The 21,167-nt window shown below is 44.4% G+C and overlaps 1 protein-coding gene across 1 annotated transcript; it reads left to right on the forward strand.

Moving 5' to 3' along the window:
• Positions 1-10,826: 10,826 nt before the first annotated feature.
• On the forward strand, positions 10,827-12,917 carry LOC125509289 (putative cinnamyl alcohol dehydrogenase 8D). The gene is made up of 3 exons (XM_048674222.2): positions 10,827-11,183; positions 11,625-11,738; positions 11,816-12,917. The coding sequence occupies exons 1-3, from the start codon at positions 10,909-10,911 to the stop codon at positions 12,693-12,695; spliced, it is 1,269 nt and encodes a 422-aa protein (XP_048530179.2). The 5' UTR covers positions 10,827-10,908; the 3' UTR covers positions 12,696-12,917.
• The last annotated feature ends 8,250 nt before the right edge of the window (positions 12,918-21,167 follow it).

The following is a 21,167-nucleotide window of genomic DNA, read 5'->3' on the forward strand; positions in this document are numbered from 1 at the left end:
GCACTATCATTATTAACTTTGCATCTTTTGGTTTCAATATTATGATTATGTGTATCACTATGATCGAGATCCAACGAACTATTTTCATTGGGTGTGTAACCATATAAGGTTTTATTCATATAAACAGAACAACAATTTATTCTCTTACTTAAATGAATAACCGTATTACAATAAACATGATCAAATCATATTCATGATCAACGCAAACACCAAATAACACTTATTTAGGTTCAACACTAATCTCGAAATTATAGGGAGTGTGCGATGATGATCATATCAATCTTGGAACCACTTCCGACACACATCGTCACTTCACCCTTAACTAGTCTCTGTTTATTCTGCAACTCCCGTTTCGAGTTACTAATCATAGCAACTGAACTAGTATCAAATACTGAGGGTTTGCTATAAACACTAGTAAAGTACACATCAATAACATGTATATCAAATATACTTATGTTCACTTTGCCATCCTTCTTATCTGCCAATCACTTGGGGTAGTTCCGCTTCCAGTGACCAGTCCCTTTGCAGTAGAAGCACTTAGTCTCAGGCTTAGGACCAGACTTGGGCTTCTTCACTTGAGCAGCAACTTGCTTGCTGTTTTTCTTGAAGTTCCTCTTCTTCCCTCTGCCCTTTTCTTGAAACTAGTGATCTTGTCAACCATCAACACTTGATGTTTTTCTTGATTTCTACCTTCGTTGATTTCAGCATCACGAAGAGCTTGGGAGTTGTTTCCGTTATCCCTTGCATATTATAGTTCATCACGAAGTTCTACTAACTTGGTGATGGTGACTAGAGAATTCTGTCAATCACTATCTTATCTGGAAGATTAACTCCCACTTGATTCAAGCGATTGTAGTACCCAGACAATCTGAGCACATGCTAACTAGTTGAGCGATTCTCCTCCATCTTTTAGCTATAGAACTTGTTGGAGACTTCATATATCTCAACTCGGGTATTTGCTTGAAATATTAACTTCAACTCCTGGAACATCTCATATGGTCCATGACGTTCAAAACGTCTTTGAAGTCCCGATTCTAAGCCGTTAAGCATGGTGCACTTAAACTATCAAGTAGTCATCATATTGAGCTAGCCAAACGTTCATAACGTCTGCATCTGCTCCTGCAATAGGTCTGTCAATAAGGTACTAAGTTCATGATAAATTTAGGTTCAATTAATTATATTACTAAAGAACTCCCACTTAGATAGACATCCCTCTAATCCTCTAAGCGATTACATGATCCAAATCAACTAAACCATGTCCGATCATCACGTGAGATGGAGTAGTTTCATTGGTGAACATCGCTATGTTGATCATATCTACTATATGATTCACGCTCGACCTTTCGGTCTCCGTGTTCCGAGGCCATATCTGTATATGCTTGGCTCGTCAAGTATAACCTGAGTATTCTGTGTGTGCAACTGTTTTGCACCTGTTGTATTTGAACGTAGAGCCTATCACACCCGATCATCACGTGGTGTCTCAGCACGAAGAACTTTCGCAACGGTGCATACTCAGGGAGAACACTTCTTGATAATTAGTGAGAGATCATCTTAAAATGCTACCGTCAATCAAAGCAAGATAAGATGCATAAAAGATAAACATCACATGCAATCAATATAAGTGATATGATATGGCCATCATCATCTTGTGCTTGTGATCTCCATCTTCGAAGCACGGTCGTGATCACCATCGTCACCGGCGCGACACCTTGATCACCATCGTAGCATCGTTGTCGTCTTGCCAATCTTATGCTTCCACGACTATCGCTACCGCTTAGTGATAAAGTAAAGCATTACAGCGCAATTGCATTGCATACAATAAAGCGACAACCATATGGCTCCTGCCAGTTGCCGATAACTTGGTTACAAAACATGATCATCTCATACAATAAAATTTAGCATCATGTCTTGACCATATCACATCACAACATGCCCTGCAAAAACAAGTTAGACGTCCTCTACTTTGTTGTTGCAAGTTTTACGTGGCTGCTACGGGCTTAAGCAAGAACCAATATTACCTATGCGTCAAAACCACAACGATAGTTTGTCAAGTTGGTGCTGTTTTAACCTTCGCAAGGACCAGACGTAGCCACACTCGGTTCAACTAAAGTTGGAGAAACTGTCACCCGCTAGCCACCTTTGTGCAAAGCACGTCGGGAGAACCGGTCTCGTGTAAGCGTACGCGTAATGTCGGTCCGGACCGCTTCGTCCAACAATACCGCTGAACCAAAGTATGACATGCTGGTAAGCAGTATGACTTATATCGCCCATAACTCACTTGTGTTCTACTCGTGCATATAACATCAACACATAAAACCTAGGCTCGGATGCCACTGTTAGGGAACGTAGTAATTTCAAAATTTTCCTACGCACACGCAAGATCATGGTGATGCATAGCAACGAGAGAGGAGAGTGTGATCTACGTACCCTTGTAGACCAACAGCGGAAGCGTTAGCACAACGCGGTTGATGTAGTCGTACGTCTTCACGGCCCGACCGATCAAGCACCGAAACTACGGCACCTCCGAGTTTTAGCACACGTTCAGCTTGATGACGATCCTCGGACTCTGATCCAGCAAAGTGTCGGGGAAGAGTTCCGTCAGCACGACGGTGTGGTGACGATCTTGATGTACTACCGTCGTAGGGCTTCGCCTAAGCACCGCTACAATATTATCGAGGATTATGGTGGAAGGGGGCACCGCACACGGCTAAGAATATGATCACGTGGATCAACTTGTGTGTCTAGGGGTGCCCCTGCCTCCGTATATAAAGGCGCAAGGGGAGGAGGCCGGCCGGCCCCTATTGGTGCGCCAGGAGGAGTCCTCCTCCTAGTAGGAGTAGGACTCCTACTAGGAGGGGGAAGGAAGTGGGGAGGGAGAAGGAAAGGGGGGCGCCGCCCCCCCTCCTAGTCCAATTCGGACCAGGGGGAGGAGGCGCGCGGCCCACCCTGGCTGCCCCTCTCTCTCTCCACTAAGGCCCATATGGCCCATTACTTCTCCCGGTAGGGTTCCGGTAACCCTCCGGCTCTTCGGTTTTCTCCGAAATCACCCGGAACACTTCCGGTGTCCGAATATAGCCGTCCAATATATCGATCTTTATGTCTCGACCATTTCGAGACTCCTCGTTATGTCTGTGATCACATCCGGGACTCCGAACTAACTTCGGTACATCAAAACTCATAAACTCATAATATAACTGTCATCGAAACCTTAAGCGTGCGGACCCTACGGGTTCGAGAACAATGTAGACATGACCGAGACACGTCTCCGGTCAATAACCAATAGCGGAACCTGGATGCTCATATTGGCTCCTACATATTCTACGAAGATCTTTATCGGTCATACCACATAACAACATACGTTGTTCCCTTTGTCATCGGTATTTTACTTGCCCGAGATTCGATCGTGGGTATCTCAATACCTAGTTCAATCTCGTTACCGGCAAGTCTCTTTACTCGTTTCGTAATACATCATCTCGCAACTAATTCATTAGTTGCAATGCTTGCAAGGCTTATGTGATGTGCATTACCGAGAGGGCCCAGAGATACCTCTCCGACAATCGGAGTGACAAATCCTAATCTCGAAATACGCCAACCCAACATGTACCTTTGGAGACACCTGTAGAGCTCCTTTATAATCACCCAGTTACATTGTGACGTTTGGTAGCACACAAAGTGTTCCTCCGGCAAACGGGAGTTGCATAATCTCATAGTCATAGGAACATGTATAAGTCATGAAGAAAGCAATAGCAACATACTAAACGATCGGGTGCTAAGCTAATGGAATGGGTCATGTCAATCACATCATTCTCCTAATAATGTGACCCCGTTAATCAAATGACAACACATGTCTATGGTTAGGAAACATAACCATCTTTGATTAATGAGCTAGTCAAGTAGAGGCATACTAGTGACGTTTGGTTTGTCTATGTATTCACACAAGTATTATGTTTCCGGATAATACAATTCTAGCATGAATAATAAACATTTATCATGATATAAGGAAATAAAATAATAACATTATTATTTCCTCTAGGGCATATTTCCTTCATTACCATGCTAATATCTTGGTCTATTTGGAATGAACGAAACGGGAGGGTCTTCCGCAACAAGTCCTCTCTGCCAAAATCTTGCTCAACAACATCAAGCTTGAAGCTAAACTCTGGGTCGCCGCGGGCGCAAAAAAGTTAGGGACCATCATTCCGGGAGAGTAAAATCCTTGTAGTTTGTGGGCCTGTAAGAAAACATTCGTATCCTTCTTAATTAATATATGCGGAAAATCTTTTGCCCGTTTCAAAAAAATAAAAAAATAAATTGGACTCCACGGATAGAGGAGTCTGGCATCCAATTCTATTCATCAAACATATGCCCCTCTCCGGCTCTGGCTTCTTTTTTTAAGTCCACAACACTCCAAATAATTCTAGATGAGCATAATTCTTCGAGTGCAAAAAAATTCAAATACAACACGAGTTCAAATTTAAATAGTGTAATCCAAACATTAACCTTTTAAATAAAATAGTCAAACTTGAATTCACATGTGTTCTAGTTGGCCTTTGACCGCCTACAGATACTCAATATTCCCTTCATTTCAATGAACAAACACGCATCCCAAAAATTAACTTTGACCATAAATTAGACTAATCAAATGTGGATTATATGTAATAAAAATAATTCGTTCTATTCAAATTGGAAAGAAGTTTTCGATGGTATAATTTTGAAGTCACAAAATACATATTATTGATAATTTGCGGTCAAAGTTGGATTTTGGGAAGTGTGTGCGCTTAATTCATTGGTATGGGAGGAGTAGGATCATTCTTAAGTTGCTTGATGTTAAATCTGCTAATGCATTTGGACAAACTCCTCAAACGTGGTAGTATTATGAGCTAGAAGTTGGATAGGATCACACATGTTCTCAAATTCTAAACCTCCGACAACTCCTTCACCCTCATCCTCTACAATCATGTTGTGCATGATGACACAGATTGTTATCATCTACTACAAGCTCTCTGGATCCCATATTTTTGCAGGTCCTCGAACAACTGCAAAGCGGGCTTGGAGCACTCTAAATGCCCTCTCAACACCATTTCTAGCTCCTTGTTTTTGGCAAAAGTGAGCTATTTTCTGACCAATTGGCTCAGAGATGTTCTTGACGATTGACGAAGACGTCTAGGGCTTATAGATACCATCAACCAGATTGTAGCCCATGTTCTAGTCATACTCATTGACCGTACTTGTGCACAAGAGTTTTTCTTCAGTCAACCTAGCAAACAATGGAGACCGCTGCAGCACGTTGATGTCATTGTGATACCAAGGCATAGCCAAAGAAAGCGTGCCAAACCCATAGGTCATGTGATGCAACCGCTTCCAGAATAATGGTGGGCTTCTTAACATGGTTCTGATATTGCCTTGTAGAACATACATGCGGTTCTACCACTCCAGTGCATGCAATCAAGGGATCTGAGTATACCTGGCCACCCTCTTGCTTCGGACATTGCCATGAGCCTTTTGGTGTCAGCAGCAGTTGGTTCTCTCAAGTATTGTCGTCCAAACACCTTGACCACCTCAATAGAAAACCTCGCCATGGCAGCTACGCATGTGCTTTCAAAAATTTCGAGGTACTTGTCCCACGAATTTGCAGTTGTGTTATAGGCAACCTTCATCAATGTAGTCATGCACTTTGATGAATTAGTCATCATAGGCCCGAACAACATCTTAGAGGCGGTCAAAAACATTTCTCGACATCCGAAAGCGTCGGCAAAAAATGTCAATGAATAGGACACCAGGGGTGAAGTAGCCACCCACCAACTGCAAATGCCCCGTGCCCTCTTGGATTCAACACTCGATGTCCCTTAATTGATTCTTTGATATTCAATACATGCTCTTTAGCAAGCTCTGCGTCTTCTAGGATCTCCTGCATCATCATTGTTTCAATCTCATATTCATCCTCCACATCCGATAAGGACGACTCCATGAGATGTTGTAGAAGTACCCCTCGTTCGAATTCATCATGCTTGCTTCAAAATAAGGAAAAAATGTCAATGATTTGTCTATGAAATTTGGGCAAACACTTGACGAGCATGTTGTCCGCCATGGATGGCAACCGTAGGGGCAGAGGGTACCTAGGCGGCACCAACATTGACAAAGAGGACTTGCTGCCTGGGTGGAGCGGTGGAGGTCTGATAAGGTCTGGACAGGAGACCGAGTTGGTATAGCGGCGGCGGCGCCCGGAAGGTAGTAGATACAGAGCAGTGAGAGAGACGGAGTGAGAAAGATGCGCGCTCCGCGAGGTTTGTGTGGGTCGGAGTTGTAGGAGTCCTACGTGGTGGAGGCTAGGACTCTTCAAAACCCCTCTAGCTTTGCAACCGATTTGCGAGAATTTGGATATCAAAAATTTGCAGGACAATGTTCGATGGCAAAAAAGTTCGGTCGCGACGGTTCGAACGCTTGCGGGCACTATAGGGCATCTGCAACATTGTCGGAGTCCTACATGGTGGAGGTCCAGACTCTTGGAAACATCCTCGAGATTTGCATTTGGTTTTGCGAGAATTCAGATATGTGGAAATTTGCGGGACAACGTAGGATGGCAAAAAAGTCTGGCGTAATGGTCCAGACGTTTGCGGGCGCTATAGGGCACTGCGTTGCAGATGCCCTTAGAACAGAACGAGACTCATCTTTCCATGGAGTAAGATTTTTTTAGCTTGTTAACGTATAAGGGCTCCTTTAATTCAAAGAAATTTCATAGGATTTTTGAAGAATTAGAACCCTTATGTTTTTTCACACTGGTCGACTCGTAGGATTAGATCCTATAGATTTTTCATAAGGAATCATTTGTACTGCATTTCATAGAAAATTTAGCATCCATTCCAACCTATTTTTTACAATGCCTTTGTTTTCCTATGTCATCAAACACTCTCCCGTTCAAATTCATGTGGTTTGCTAATCATATAGGACTCAAGAGGGCATGTCACTTCAACCCTATATCTTTTCATGTTGTTCCATTTTGAAAATTCTGTGAACCAAAGAGGCCCTAAGTTGGAAACGAAAGCGTAAAGAGAATTGCAGAGCTCATATTCCGCGCCTTTACAGTTCCCATGCCTGTCGGCTCGCTCGACTTGCCCGCAGGCTAGCCTATTTGGTGTAGTTTTTATCTAGTCGCTCTGATGTTAAAAAAACCCAATACATACAACTCAAAAACCGGAGTATCCAATTTACATATTTGAAAAAAAATCATAATTTTTAAGAACTTTCGTGGATTTTGAAAAAAAATATCATGGAGAAAATTATTCACAATTTCTAGAAAACAATCATGAACTTCAAAACATGCATGAATTTCTAAAAATAATTGCAGATCTAAACTGTCCAAAATCTTCATGTATTTTAAATATTTCATGAACTAAAAAATGATCATGAATTTTTAAAAATGTTTATGGACTTTGAAACATTTGTAAATTTTAGAAATATTCATGAATTTTGAAACAATCATGATTTATTTTCAATTTTAAAAATATGGAAAATTTAAAAATTCTAAGGATTTCTTAAAAAATATTTTTGTATTTAAAAAACAATAATAAATGAACTGAAAAACCGGTCAAAAACCTAAAGAAACACTAGAAAAGGGAAATACCAAATAAAGGAAAAACTAAAAAAGAAAACCAAGAAAACACGTTGAAAAATTAAACCATAGGATGCCCGAAAACCAACATGGGAAAAGAAAAACCACCAGAAAGACCCCATCGGCCGAAAGGAAACCGCGCGACTAGCGGTTTGTTTTACAGAATGAGAGAGTTTTATTGCCCAGTACTGTTCATATGGATACAATAGTGATTCGGAGGTACCAACAACCAAATGTGTCCACCTCCACGTATCGAGGATTAGAATTTTGCGAAAGCGTATGCATCCCTATTTAACTCTTTGTGCTCGTGGTCGAAGATGACCAACTAGAATTATTCCTTCCTCATATCAATCTTTTTTAGAATGGAGCGATATCTAGCAAGCATGTGGCCGGAGAGTTCAGATTGTTGATCACATCAAGGCGGTCAAAGGCTATCATCAACCTCGTAACAGGTAGGTTGGATGACGAAGACAAAGCCTCGCATATTGTCGTAGCTTCAATAACAAAGGTTGATGCACCCTCGTAGCTCCCATGCTCATCATGACGGGCGCTGAGGCACCACATCTCTCATTTTTTGCTCGTCCTGTGTCTACATGGCTTTTGAACATACCCAATTCAGGGGGAGCCCAACTTCCTCTTGATGATATGCTTAGCGTTTGTCCTTCAATTCTACCACTCGTAGTTTTATGATCTGCATCAGAAATATCTGCCATGAACCTTGTTATAAACGCATGGGTTGATAGAGGAGACTAGAATTCACTTTCATGTATCGCACGTCTCCTCGCCCACCATATGGCCCATAAAATCACAAATATTCTTGCATATTTGTCCCAGTCAACTTCTTGTTTAATTCAAACAACCACAATTTTGTGTTCTATCGTACGAAACTACCACATAAAGCTTGTGGTCCAAGATGGCCCATACACAACATGCAATATTGCACTCCATCAGTGAATGCATCTAGGTATCATCTGTCACCCCACAAAAATAACATGCCGTCGTCGTCGCCATGTGCCAACGATGTCTTCCCCCCCCCCCCCCCCCCCCCCCCTGGGTGTAGATGGTATGGCTAGTCACCATGCAAACATCCGTGTCTTTGAAGGGGGCTTAACTCCCCATAGTCTCTTCCAGCCCGACCATTATTCAGTTGTGTTCGATGACTATGGTGTTTTATCAATCATGCTTCTCTTCTTTTTTGCTTCCATCACCTTCCTATAGGCCGACCGAACGGAAAATATGTTGTTCTACTCGAAGTGCCACGCCCAGAAATCATTTGAGTTCACATGACTGATTGGGATGCACTGAATAGCCTCCGCATCCATCAGCAAGAAATGTTCATGCAACTTCTCAACATTACAACTTCGGATGGATGACACAGTTAATTCTGATACTAGATCCAGAGGACTCGTTGATCACATGCAAGCTAGTAGAGAAGATGATAACAAAGGAACCAATTATCTTGCATAATGCGGGTAGATGCTCCATTTCCAATTTGCCTGATTAAACCCGGACGAAGAACATCCCGACCTTCGTAGATAACCCTATGTACTTGCGAGGGTGAGATTCGAAGCTATTTGTCAAGAATGAATCATTAGGGTAATAACTTGCCTTTAAAATATGTGCACTCGAAGAGTCCAGTTCCTGCAAGAGTCACCATGTGCCTTATTGGCTAGCAAGTAGAGATTAAATATTTCGATGTCCCGGAAACCTAGACCTCCCATGTATTTTGGCTTGGTCATATAATCCCACAAGACCCACGTCGTTCTCCTCTCCCCTTTCTTGCCGCCCCAGAAAAAGTTCGGGATTAGAATTATGGACTAGCCTACGTCTCAGTCGACTAAGAAATGCGAGGTTGCACTTTTCACTAAACAAAAGATGCATTTGCTTAAATTGGCTGGCATTATTAAGGGTAAATTACCGCTAGACGATCTCCTTGCTGCACTGGTTGAGTGGTAACATATCCAGCTGGAGAATTTCTCCTCCTCGATATAGCTGTAAAAACAAATCCCTCCGATCTAAGAGCAACTCCAATGCAAAGATTCAAACGGACACGGATTTTGTCCGTTTGTCGTCCGTTTGGGTCATCTGTCCGCCTAGGCGAACATGGGGCGGACAGAGACGGACTGTGGATGCACCCAACGCACATCCCTCGAGCGGACAAACGCAGCAGCCGAGTGAACTGAGTTGACCGCCGTGGACAGAGTTGACCGTCAGCGAAGCTCGCCGGCGGCGCCCCCACCCTGGTGAACCCGTCGAAATCAGCGAAGCTCGCCGGCTGCGGCTGCCTTTTCCCGGCGTCGAGGAGCTGCAGCGAGACCTGTTTGCTCCGGCCTCGCCTGGGCTTGTTGTGGTCGAACGTGGCGCTGCTGCTGCTGCGTGGAATCGGATCCGAGGAGGTTGAGGTGGCCGAGCATGGCGGCAGGCGAGCTCCTGCTCGATGCCCTGAAGGCGTCCATGGCAACGGCGCGGCGAGAGGATGATGGGGACGACGGGGGCCGGCGGAGGCGCGAAGACCGATGGGGGCGGCGGATCCGCGCGGGACCGGATGGATCTGGCCGGCCGGCGCTGGATCCGAGCAACGGCGGACGAGGTTGGTGCGGCGGGCAGGAGCTCGGGACAAGTGGGCGGCGGCGCGGGAGCTGGGGACGAGCGGGTGGTGGTGGTGGGAGGCTGAATCGCTAGTGCGAGTCGCTGATGCATGGACCAGGCCGGACACGCGAGGTTACGAGCGAGCGACGATAGCGTCCGCGTTTGTCCGTGCTGACCCATTTGTGGCTCAAATTTGAGCCTAGTTTGGATCCGGACGGACAACAAACGGACAGCAGGCGGACGCCATGTCCGTTTGGGTCGCCCCGTTGGGCCATCTTTTCTGTCCGGATGACTCAAACGAACAAAATGGGTCTCTCCTTATGGTTGCTCTAATAATACCTGACTAGCTATCCTTCGAACTACTATCAAATCATGGTAACAGTGTAGGTGTAGCCACGGCCGACACGGAGGAAACGTGATCTCGTTTACGTCGCTTTTCCTTTGCTGTCTTGACATACGATACTCTTGTTTCTGGTTACTCCCGGTCCCTAAACTGAGAAAGTACCCGCCCTGCTCCCTCGGCCACGGATTCCTCTTATCCTACGTGACCAATAAGCTCGCGAGTACTCGGCACATGCGCAGCTAGCTCCACAACAGTCACTCCCAGTCTCACTCAAGTTCCTGCTCACCACCCAAATTATCTAGCGCGCACCAAAAAATCGCAGGGCGTCATCAAACATCTCGTCACCATACAGCGGGGCTGGGGCGTCATGTCGCATCATTTTCACCTGCGCACCTCGGTTCTTCCCCTGTCCTCCTTCCCCGGCGAGCTCGGCGCCCGGTTCTCGCCCGCTAATAAGCCCAGGCATCCGGCGAGCAGCGTCGGCGTCGCTGCTGCGTCGCCGTCGAGAACCCTGCGGCACCACATGGCGAAGGCGGTGGCGAAGGAGGTGGGGGCGCAGGAGGCGGCGCAAGGCAGCGCGGCGCACGGGTGGGCGGCCAGGGACGCCTCCGGTGTCCTCTCCCCGTTCGACTTCTCAAGAAGGTGCGTGTCAGACTGCGTGTGTCCGTCCTCGCCGTCTGCGAGTTCATCTGCCGTTTTATGTTGCACTGTGCGCGGCACACTCTGCTAGAGATACACAGTTGCTAGTTAATGAGTATAATGGAATCAGATGATTTCGTGAATGTTACAGCTTGAGTCCTATACAAAAATAAAGAAGGCTAAAAGTTATCAACACACATGGACAAAACGTTTCTGTTTTTAGAAACACATGGACAAAATGTTAAATCAGGCGTTTTCTACGATTTTGGTTGCAAAAATATTTTTGGGATAGTGAAATGTTTAGTGTTCAGACGTCTTAAGTTGTTTGCACTTGACAGAACGAGATACTACTCGTCTTGTGGTCGTGGTTCTTTGCTGAATTGCCCTGTTCAGCTAGGAGGCCAGTCAGCTGGTGGAGTCACTGACGGTTAACTACAATTTCAGGGCTCAAAAAGATGATGATGTGACGATCAAGGTGCTCTACTGCGGGATCTGCCACACTGACCTCTACACCATCAAGAACGAGTGGGGCACCGCCATGTACCCCGTTGTTCCCGGGTAATTAAATCCCTCCACATAATGGAACAATTTTTACGTCGTAGTACTGGAGTGAGATAATGGCCTGGGCAGGGCAGGCACGAGATCCTGGGCGTGGTGACCAGCGTCGGCGCCGGCGTCAGCAAGTTCAAGGCCGGCGACACGGTGGGCGTGGGCTACTTCGTCGGGTCGTGCCGCTCCTGCGAGTGCTGCGGCAAAGGCTACGAGAACTACTGCTCCGGCATGGTGCTCACCTCCAACGGCATCGACCCCGAGCACGGCGGCGCGGTCACCCAGGGGGGCTTCTCCGACGTCATGCTCGTGAACGAGGACTACGTGGTCCGCGTCCCGGACGGGCTGCCGCTGGACAAGGCCGCGCCGCTGCTCTGCGCGGGCGTCACGGTGTACAGCCCGATGATGCGCTTCGGCCTGAACGCGCCGGGGAAGCACCTGGGCGTCGTCGGCCTCGGGGGCCTCGGCCACGTCGCCGTCAAGTTCGGCAAGGCGTTCGGCATGCGGGTCACCGTCATCAGCACATCGCCCGGGAAGCGCGAGGAGGCGCTGGAGCGGCTGGGCGCGGACGAGTTCCTGGTGAGCCGGGACCCCGAGCAGATGCAGGCGGCCGTGGGCACCATGGACGGCATCCTCGACACGGTGTCGGCGTGGCACCCCATCTCGCCGCTGTTCGCGCTGATGAAGCCGATGGGGCAGATGGTGTTCGTGGGCGGGCCGACCAAGCCGCTGGAGCTGCCGGCGTACGCCATCGTGCCGGGCGGGAAGGGCATCGCCGGGAACTGCGTCGGCGGCATCAGGGACTGCCAGGCCATGCTGGAGTTCGCGGCGAAGCACGGCATCACCGCCGAGGTGGAGGTGATCAAGATGGACTACGTCAACACGGCGCTCGAGCGGCTCGCCAAGAACGACGTCCGCTACCGCTTCGTCATCGACGTCGCGGGCAGCCTCGGCTCAACATCGTGAGCTGGAATGGCCACCTTGTTGATACTAGCTGCGTTAATTTTCTTCGGCGAATGCGTGCAGATTTAGACCGAGCAGACATAGAACACTGTCCCACCTCCAGCAAAAACGGTGCACTGTTTATGGATGTTCGCATATCAGGTTTCGGAAATTTTTGACTTTTTCCTGAATTGCTAAATTATTTTTCGCATATCAGATTCATCTACACCTAGGTTCCGAGTGGTATTTATCTTTGCCATCTTCAATACCGAGCATGAAACAATTGAGCTAGACTTTTGAAGAGTAACATCCAACCATTTCAGTTCCATCTAAGGCATCATTCAGACATTGCGCCACATGTGCAGCTCTAAGTTACAAAAAATATATTAATCTTTGTAAACCGTGAAAAAGATATTATTCTAAGAACCACAAGAAATATCCCAGCCCTTGCTGAAAAAACCCCAGAAGAGACAAAGAAAAAAACTATACTAATCCATACAAAACTATTCTAGCCTTGGTGAACACATAGAAAGATAAGAGACAAAACATTATTATTGTTATAAGCTAAAGACAGTCACTATAACCTTTTATGCAAAAATACAAAAAAAAACAAATTCGCATCAATGGAATCTACATGCAAAAATCTGCCGAAGTTACACAACACCTAACACTGAGATGGTATGTATTTGTTGTCCACCAGATATCTTTTTAGTTTTCTCAGTTGTGCATCAAGCTAAAAATGATGGAACAGAAAATGTAATAATATAAAAGGCATTTCCAAAGCATATGGTGATTAGCGGCACAATACTGACTGTAAAACTGAACGTCAGTTTGTAGAAGAGTTGAACGCTTATAAAACTGAATAGTTAACACATAAAACTGAACTATAAGACAACATTCTTGTACAACTTCGTTTAAGATTTATGTGTCCAGAAGCAAAAGAATATGCAAGAAGGAAATACCACTTCTAATATGTAAGAAGATAAGAAGGGTAGCATAGTATTTCCTCCAGCCACAGTTCTGCCCAGCGCATATATATCATATAAAAAAGGGCAACAAGAGATGTTTGACAGAATGGAAAATATGCAGGATTCCTCCTAGATGGAATAACAGAAGAGTGCCATTACCAGAAAGCTCTCATGCAACTGATTATAACCAAAGCTGTGATTCATTGAACTTGCCTTAACTATTATAAGCCCTTACGACGAGGCAAGGCAACACCTTACACATCACAGGAACAAATTAATCAACTCATGCATTGCAAAAACGGAAAACACCAAGGAGGGTCACTGTCCATACAGTACATAACTTCTTGATGCCCCGAAAGCTCATCTAATAATCCATCTACTTGTCATGTGCACCAAATACACACAATATTCCCTTCTGCCACGCACATCTAATCGGACTCACCTAACAATAACAACAACAATTACTTGGTAAGGTATTCTGCATGGTTTGGATCTGCTTAAATCCGGAGTCATTTGGAGAGTGTGTGATGGGGCTAATATTAATATCTGGAGAGATAACTGGCTCCCAAGATCTTCTGGACTAAAAATTACTGCCAGAAAGAATAGGACAAGAGTCAAATGGGTTTCAGACTTGATGTTGAGTGGCCCTAGGAGGTGGGATGAAAATTTGGTTAGGCATCTGTTTTATCCATATGATGCGGAGGAGATTTTGAGGTTGCGTATGCAGTCAAATGGGGAGGGTGATTTTGTTGCTTGGCATTTTGAAAAAACAGGGATGTTCTCGGTTAAAAGTGCGTACAAGCTTGCGCTTACTTTGAAGGATAAAAATAAGGATGAGGGTCAATGTAGTGAGGCTGTGTTGGGGGAGAGAAAAATCTGGGATGTCATCTGGAAGGCTAATGTCCCACAGAAGATTCGCATTTTTGCTTGGAGGGTTGCAACAAATAGCTTGGCTGTCCAGGTTAATAGAGTGGTGCATCACCAAACTACTGTTCGGATGTGCACTATTTGTGGAATGGAGGATGAAAGTACTTTTCATGCGCTTGTTATGTGCCCGAAGGCGGTTGTGTTGCGGATGACCATGAGGGACATTTGGGAGTTACCTACGGAGAACGTCTTCAGATATACATGGTATGATTGGTTTATTGTGCTTCTAAGTCAATTGAAGCCGGTCATGCGCGACCAAATCATTTTCATCTTCTGGAGAGTCTGGCACTTAAGAAATGACTTGATATTTGGTAAAGGAAAGGAATCAGTTTCAGCTTCTGCTAGCTTTGTGGGGAATTATTGGGCGTCTTTTGCCGCATGTCACTCCATGCCTCCGGTGAACTCAAAAAATAAAGGAAATTGTCCAATGGATGGATTAAGATGGGCACCTAATATTGCGGGAGCTAAGACAGATTGGACTCCCCCACCCACTGGTTTTTTAAAAGTTAATGTTGATGCAAGCTTTGTGGAGAGCAGTAGAGAAGCAAGTGTGGGTGTGGTGGTTAGGAATGCGGCTGGGGAAGTCATTGTCTCTTCTTGGGACTTCATTGGGTCGTGTCAGAGTGTGGAGGAAGCAGAGCTAAGGGCGTGCATTGCTGGTCTATATATAGGTATCCCTCTTCACAATCTATTATTTTAGAGACTGATTGTGCATTTGTTGTGGCGTCCCTTGCAACAGAGAACCTTGATAGATCAACGTTGGTTGATTTGAAGAAGGAAGCTTTGAGCTTATCCAAGTTGATAAATAACTTTCAAATGGCTAAGATAAGTCGGACCGCCAATGTGGTGGCTCATTTAATAGCTAAGTTTAGTTTTGACAATAGATCCGATTGTATTCTTGTTAATGATGTCCCGCCCTGTGTGGTGAATTCTGTATCGAACGATTGTAAGTTTTAAGATGTTTAATTAATGTAACGTGGTGTTCAAAAAAAAAACAATAACAACAACAATTGCGACCATTACTACCACAACAACAGCCACCCCGTACATTCTCTTTGCAAAACTTGTGGTAGTCCTTCATCCTTCGTATTACCAGATGAGCTATCCAATTGCCAATACCACTTCCGTCGAAGATTATCGGGTTCTCATCATTTAAGTTGATATCCAATGGAAAACCATCCACATGTCCGGGGCTCTCCGCTCCGCATATCAATTTCCTAATATGTTGAAGACCATATACAATGCAACTTTTTAGGGTGATACCGAAAAACCTACCTACATTTTGGATCAAGGCATTAAGCCGGGCACGATCCTCACGTAGTTGGAGCCCAAGATAAGAAGGATTATCAAGGAAACAGCCACAGGCGTGTTCATCATACTTTTGGCCTCTATTAGGATGTAGTTAGGCGAGGGACATCAGAGGCAGCGACCTGCATAGAGAGAAAAAAAATCTTGCATTAATTTTGAGGCCACTGCCATCTGTTTTGGAGCTTGGTTCAAACCATAACTTTCAAAATATAACAACGACAACAAAACTACATATTATTCTTAAATCCCTACAAACTCTAAGCTCCCTGGTTCGTCGTGGGCTTTGGAGAATATGGGTGTTGGGTTTCGTAGTAATTTTAAAAAAAATTCTACGCACACGCAAGATCATGGTGATGCATAGCAACGAGAGGGGAGAGTGTTGTCTACGTACCCACGCAAGCCGACTGCGGAAGCGTTGACACAACGTAGAGGAAGTAGTCGTACGTCTTCACGATCCAACCGATCAAGCACCGAAACTACGGCACCTCCGAGTTCGAGCACACGTTCAGCTCGATGACGATCCCCGGACTCTGATCCAGCAAAGTGTCGGGGAAGAGTTCCGTCAGCACGACGGCATGGTGACGATCTTGATGTACTACAGCAGCAGGGCTTCGCCTAAACTCCGCTACAGTATTATCGAGGACTATGGTGGTTGGGGGCACCGCACACGGCTAAGGAATAGATCACGTGGATCAACTTGTGTGTTTCTGGGGTGCCCCTGCCTCCGTATATAAAGGACTAGAGGGGGGGAGGCTGGCCGGCCAAGGGTGGCGCGCCAGGAGAGTCCTACTCCCTCTGGAAGTAGGATTCCCCCCAATCCTAGTTGGAATAGGACTCCTTGAGGGGGGAAAGAGAGAGAGGGGGGCCGGCCACCTCTCCTAGTCCTAATAGGACTAGGGGAGGGGGGAGGCGCGCGGCCACCTTGGGCTGCTCCTTTCTCCTTTCCACTAAAGCCCACTAAGGCCCATATAGCTCCCGGGGGGGGGGGGGGGTTTCCGGTAACCTCCCGGTACTCCGGTAAAATCCCGATTTCACCCGGAACACTTCCGATATCCAAACATAGGCTTCCAATATATCAATCTTTATGTCTCGACCATTTCGAGACTCCTCGTCATGTCCGTGATCACATCCGGGACTCCGAACAACCTTCGGTACATCAAAATGCATAAACTCATAATATAACTATCATCGTAACCTTAAGCGTGCGGACCCTACGGTTCGAGAACAATATAGACATGACCGAGACACGTCTCCGGTCAATAACCAATAGCGGGACCTGGATGCCCATATTGGCTCCTACATATTCTACGAAGATCTTTATCGGTCAGACCGCATAACAACATACGTTGTTCCCTTTGTCATCGGCATGTTACTTGCCCGAGATTCGATCGTCGGTATCCAATACCTAGTTCAATCTCGTTACCGGCAAGTCTCTTTACTCGTTCCGTAATACATCATCTCGCAACTAACTCATTAGTTGCAATGCTTGCAAGGCTTATGTGATGTGCATTACCGAGAGGGCCCAGAGATACCTCTCCGACAATCGGAGTGACAAATCCTAATCTCGAAATACGCCAACCCAACATCTACCTTTGGAGACACCTGTAATGCTCCTTTATAATCACCCAGTTACGTTGTGACGTTTGGTAGCACCCAAAGTGTTCCTCCGGCAAACGGGAGTTGCATAATCTCATAGTCATAGGAACATGTATAAGTCATGAAGAAAGCAATAGCAACATACTAAACGATCGGGTGCTAAGCTAATGGAATGGGTCATGTCAATCAGATCATTCAACTAATGATGTGACCTCGTTAATCAAATAACAACTCTTTGTCTATGGTTAGGAAACATAACCATCTTTGATTAACGAGCTAGTCAAGTAGAGGCATACTAGTGACACTCTGTTTGTTTATGTATTCACACATGTATTATGTTTCCGGTTAATACAATTCTAGCATGAATAATAAACATTTATCATGAAATAAGGAAATAAATAATAACTTTATTATTGCCTCTAGGGCATATTTCCTTCAGTCTCCCACATGCACTAGAGTCAATAATCTAGTTCACATCGCTATGTGATTAACACCAATAGTTCACATCTTTATGTGATTGGTTCACATCTCTATGTGACTAACACCCAAAGGGTTTACTAGATTCAATAATCTAGTTCACATCGCTATGTGATTAACACCCAAAGAGTGATCATGTTTTGCTTGTGAGAGGAATTTAGTCAACGGGCCTGCCAAATTCAGATCCGTATGTATTTTGCAAAATTCTATGTCTACAATGCTCTGCACGGAGCTACTCTAGCTAATTGCTCCCACTTTCAATATGTATCTAGATCGAGACTTAGAGTCATCCAGATCAGTGTGAAAACTTGTATCGACGTAACTTTTTACGACGAACCTTTTTGTCACGTCCATAATCGAGAAACATATCCTTATTTCACTAAGGATAATTCTGACCGCTGTCCAGTGATCTACTCCTAGATCACTATTGTACTCCCTTGCCAAAACTAGTGTAGGGTATACAATAGGTATGGTACACAACATGGCATACTTTATAGAACCTATGGCCAAGGCATAGGGAATGACTTTCATTCTCATTCTATTTTCTGCCGTGGTCGGGCTTTGAGTCTTACTCAACTTCACACCTTGTAACACAGGCAAGAATTCTTTCTTTGACTGTTCTATTTTGAACTACTTCAAAATATTGTCAAGGTATGTACTCATTGAAAAAACTTATCAAGCGTCTTGATCTATCTCTATAGATCTTGATGCTCAATATGTAAGCAGCTTCACCGAAGTCTTTCTTTGAAAAACTCCTTTCAAACACTCCTTTTATGCTTTACAGAATAATTCTACATTATTTCCGATCAACAATATGTCATTCACATATACTTATCAGAAATGCTGTAGTGCTCCCACTCACTTTCTCGTAAATACAGGCTTCTCCGCAAGTCTGTATAAAACTATATGCTTTAATCAACTCATCAAAGCGTATATTTCAACTCCGAGATGCTTGCACCAGTCCACAGATGGATTGCTGGAGTTTGCACATTTTGTTAGCACCTTTCGGATTGACAAAACCTTCTGGTTGCATCATATACAACTCTTCTTCCAAAAATCCATTCAGGAATGCAGTTTTGACATCCATTTGCCAAATTTCATAATCATAAAATGCGGCAATTGCTAACATGATTCGGACAGACTTAAGCATCGCTACGGGTGAGAAGGTCTCATCGTAGTCAATCCCTTGAACTTGCCGAAAACCTTTTGCGACAAGTCGAGCTTTGTAGACAGTAACATTACCGTCAGCGTCAGTCTTCTTCTTGAAGATCCATTTATTCTCAATCGCTTGCCGATCATCGGGCAAGTCAACCAAAGTCCATACTTTGTTCTCATACATGGATCCCATCTCAGATTTCATGGCTTCAAGCCACTTTTCGGAATCTGGGCTCACCATTGCTTCTTCATAGTTCGTAGGTTCATCATGATGTAGTAGCATGACTTCCAGAACAGGATTACCGTACCACTCTGGTGAGGATCTCACTCTGGTTTACCTACGAGATTCAGTAGTAACTTGATCTGAAGTTTTATGATCATCATCATTAGCTTCCTCACTAATTGGTGTAGGTGTCACAGAAACCGGTTTCTGTGATGTACTAATTTCCAATAAGGGAGAAGGTACAATTACCTTATCAAGTTCTACTTTCCTCCCACTCACTTCTTTCGAGAGAAACTCCTTCTCCAGAAAGTTTCCGAATTTAGCAACAAAAGTCTTGCCTTCGGATCTGTGATAGAAGGTGTATCCAATAGTTTCCTTTGGATATCCTATGAAGATTTACTTCTCCGATTTGAGTTTGAGCTTATCAGGATGAAACTTTTTCATATAAGCATCGCAACCCCAAACTTTAAGAAACGACAACTTTGGTTTCTTGCCAAACCATAGTTCATACGGTGTCGTCTCAACAGATTTAGATGGTGCCCTTTTAACGTGAATGCAGCTGTCTCTAATGCATAACCCCAAAATGATAGTGGTAGATCGGTAAGAGACATCATAGATCGCACCATATCTAATAAAGTACGGTTATGACGTTCGGACACACCATTACATTGTGGTGTTCCAGGTGGCGTGAGTAGTGAAACTATTTCACATTGTTTTTAACTGAAGGCCAAACTCGTAACTCAAATACTCTTCTCTATGATCAGATCGTAGAAACTTTATTTTCTTGTTACGATGATTTTTCGCTTCACTCTGAAATTCTTTGAACTTTTCAAATGTTTCAGACTTATGTATCATCAAGTAGATATACTCATATCTGCTCAAATCATCTGTGAAGATCAGAAAATAATGATACTTGTCGCGAGCCTCAATATTCATCGGACCACATACATCAGTATGTATGATTTCCAACAAATTTGTTGCTCGCTCCATTGTTCCGAAGAACGGAGTCTTAGTCATCTTGCCCATGAGGCATGGTTCGCAAGCATCAACTGATTCATAATCAAGTGATTCCAAAATCCCATCAGCATGGAGTTTTTTCATGCGCTTTACACCAATATGACCTAAACGGCAGTGCTACAAATAAGTTGCACTATCATTATTAACTTTGCATCTTTTGGTTTCAATATTATGATTATGTGTATCACTACGATCGAGATCCAATGAACTATTTTCATTGGGTGTGTAACCATATAAGGTTTTATTCATGTAAACAGAACAACAATTTATTCTCTTACTTAAATGAATAACCGTATTACAATAAACATGATCAAATCATATTCATGCTTAACGCAAACACCAAATAACACTTATTCAGGTTCAACACTAATCCCAAAAGTATAGGGAGTGTGCGATGATGATCATATCAATCTTGGAACCACTTCCAACACACATCGTCACTTCACCCTTAACTAGTCTCTGTTTATTCTGCAACTCCCGTTTCGAGTTACTAATCTTAGCAACTGAACTAGTATCAAATACTGAGGGGTTGCTATAAACACTAGTAAAGTACACATCAATAACATGTATATCAAATATACTTATGTTCACTTTGCCATCCTTCTTATCTGCCAATCACTTGGGGTAGTTCCGCTTCCAGTGACCAGTCCCTTTGCAGTAGAAACACTTAGTCTCAGGCTTTAGGACCAGACTTGAGCTTCTTCACTTGAGCAACAACTTGCTTGCTGTTCTTCTTGAAGTTCCCCTTCTTCCCTCTTCCCTTTTCTTGAAACTAGTGGTCTTGTCTACCATCAACACTTGATGTTTTTCTTGATTTCTACCTTC

This window comes from Triticum urartu, chromosome 5A (genome assembly GCF_056163025.1).
Source record: "Triticum urartu cultivar PI428250 chromosome 5A, HENAU_Tu73, whole genome shotgun sequence".
NCBI classification, from domain to species: Eukaryota; Viridiplantae; Streptophyta; class Magnoliopsida; order Poales; family Poaceae; genus Triticum; species Triticum urartu.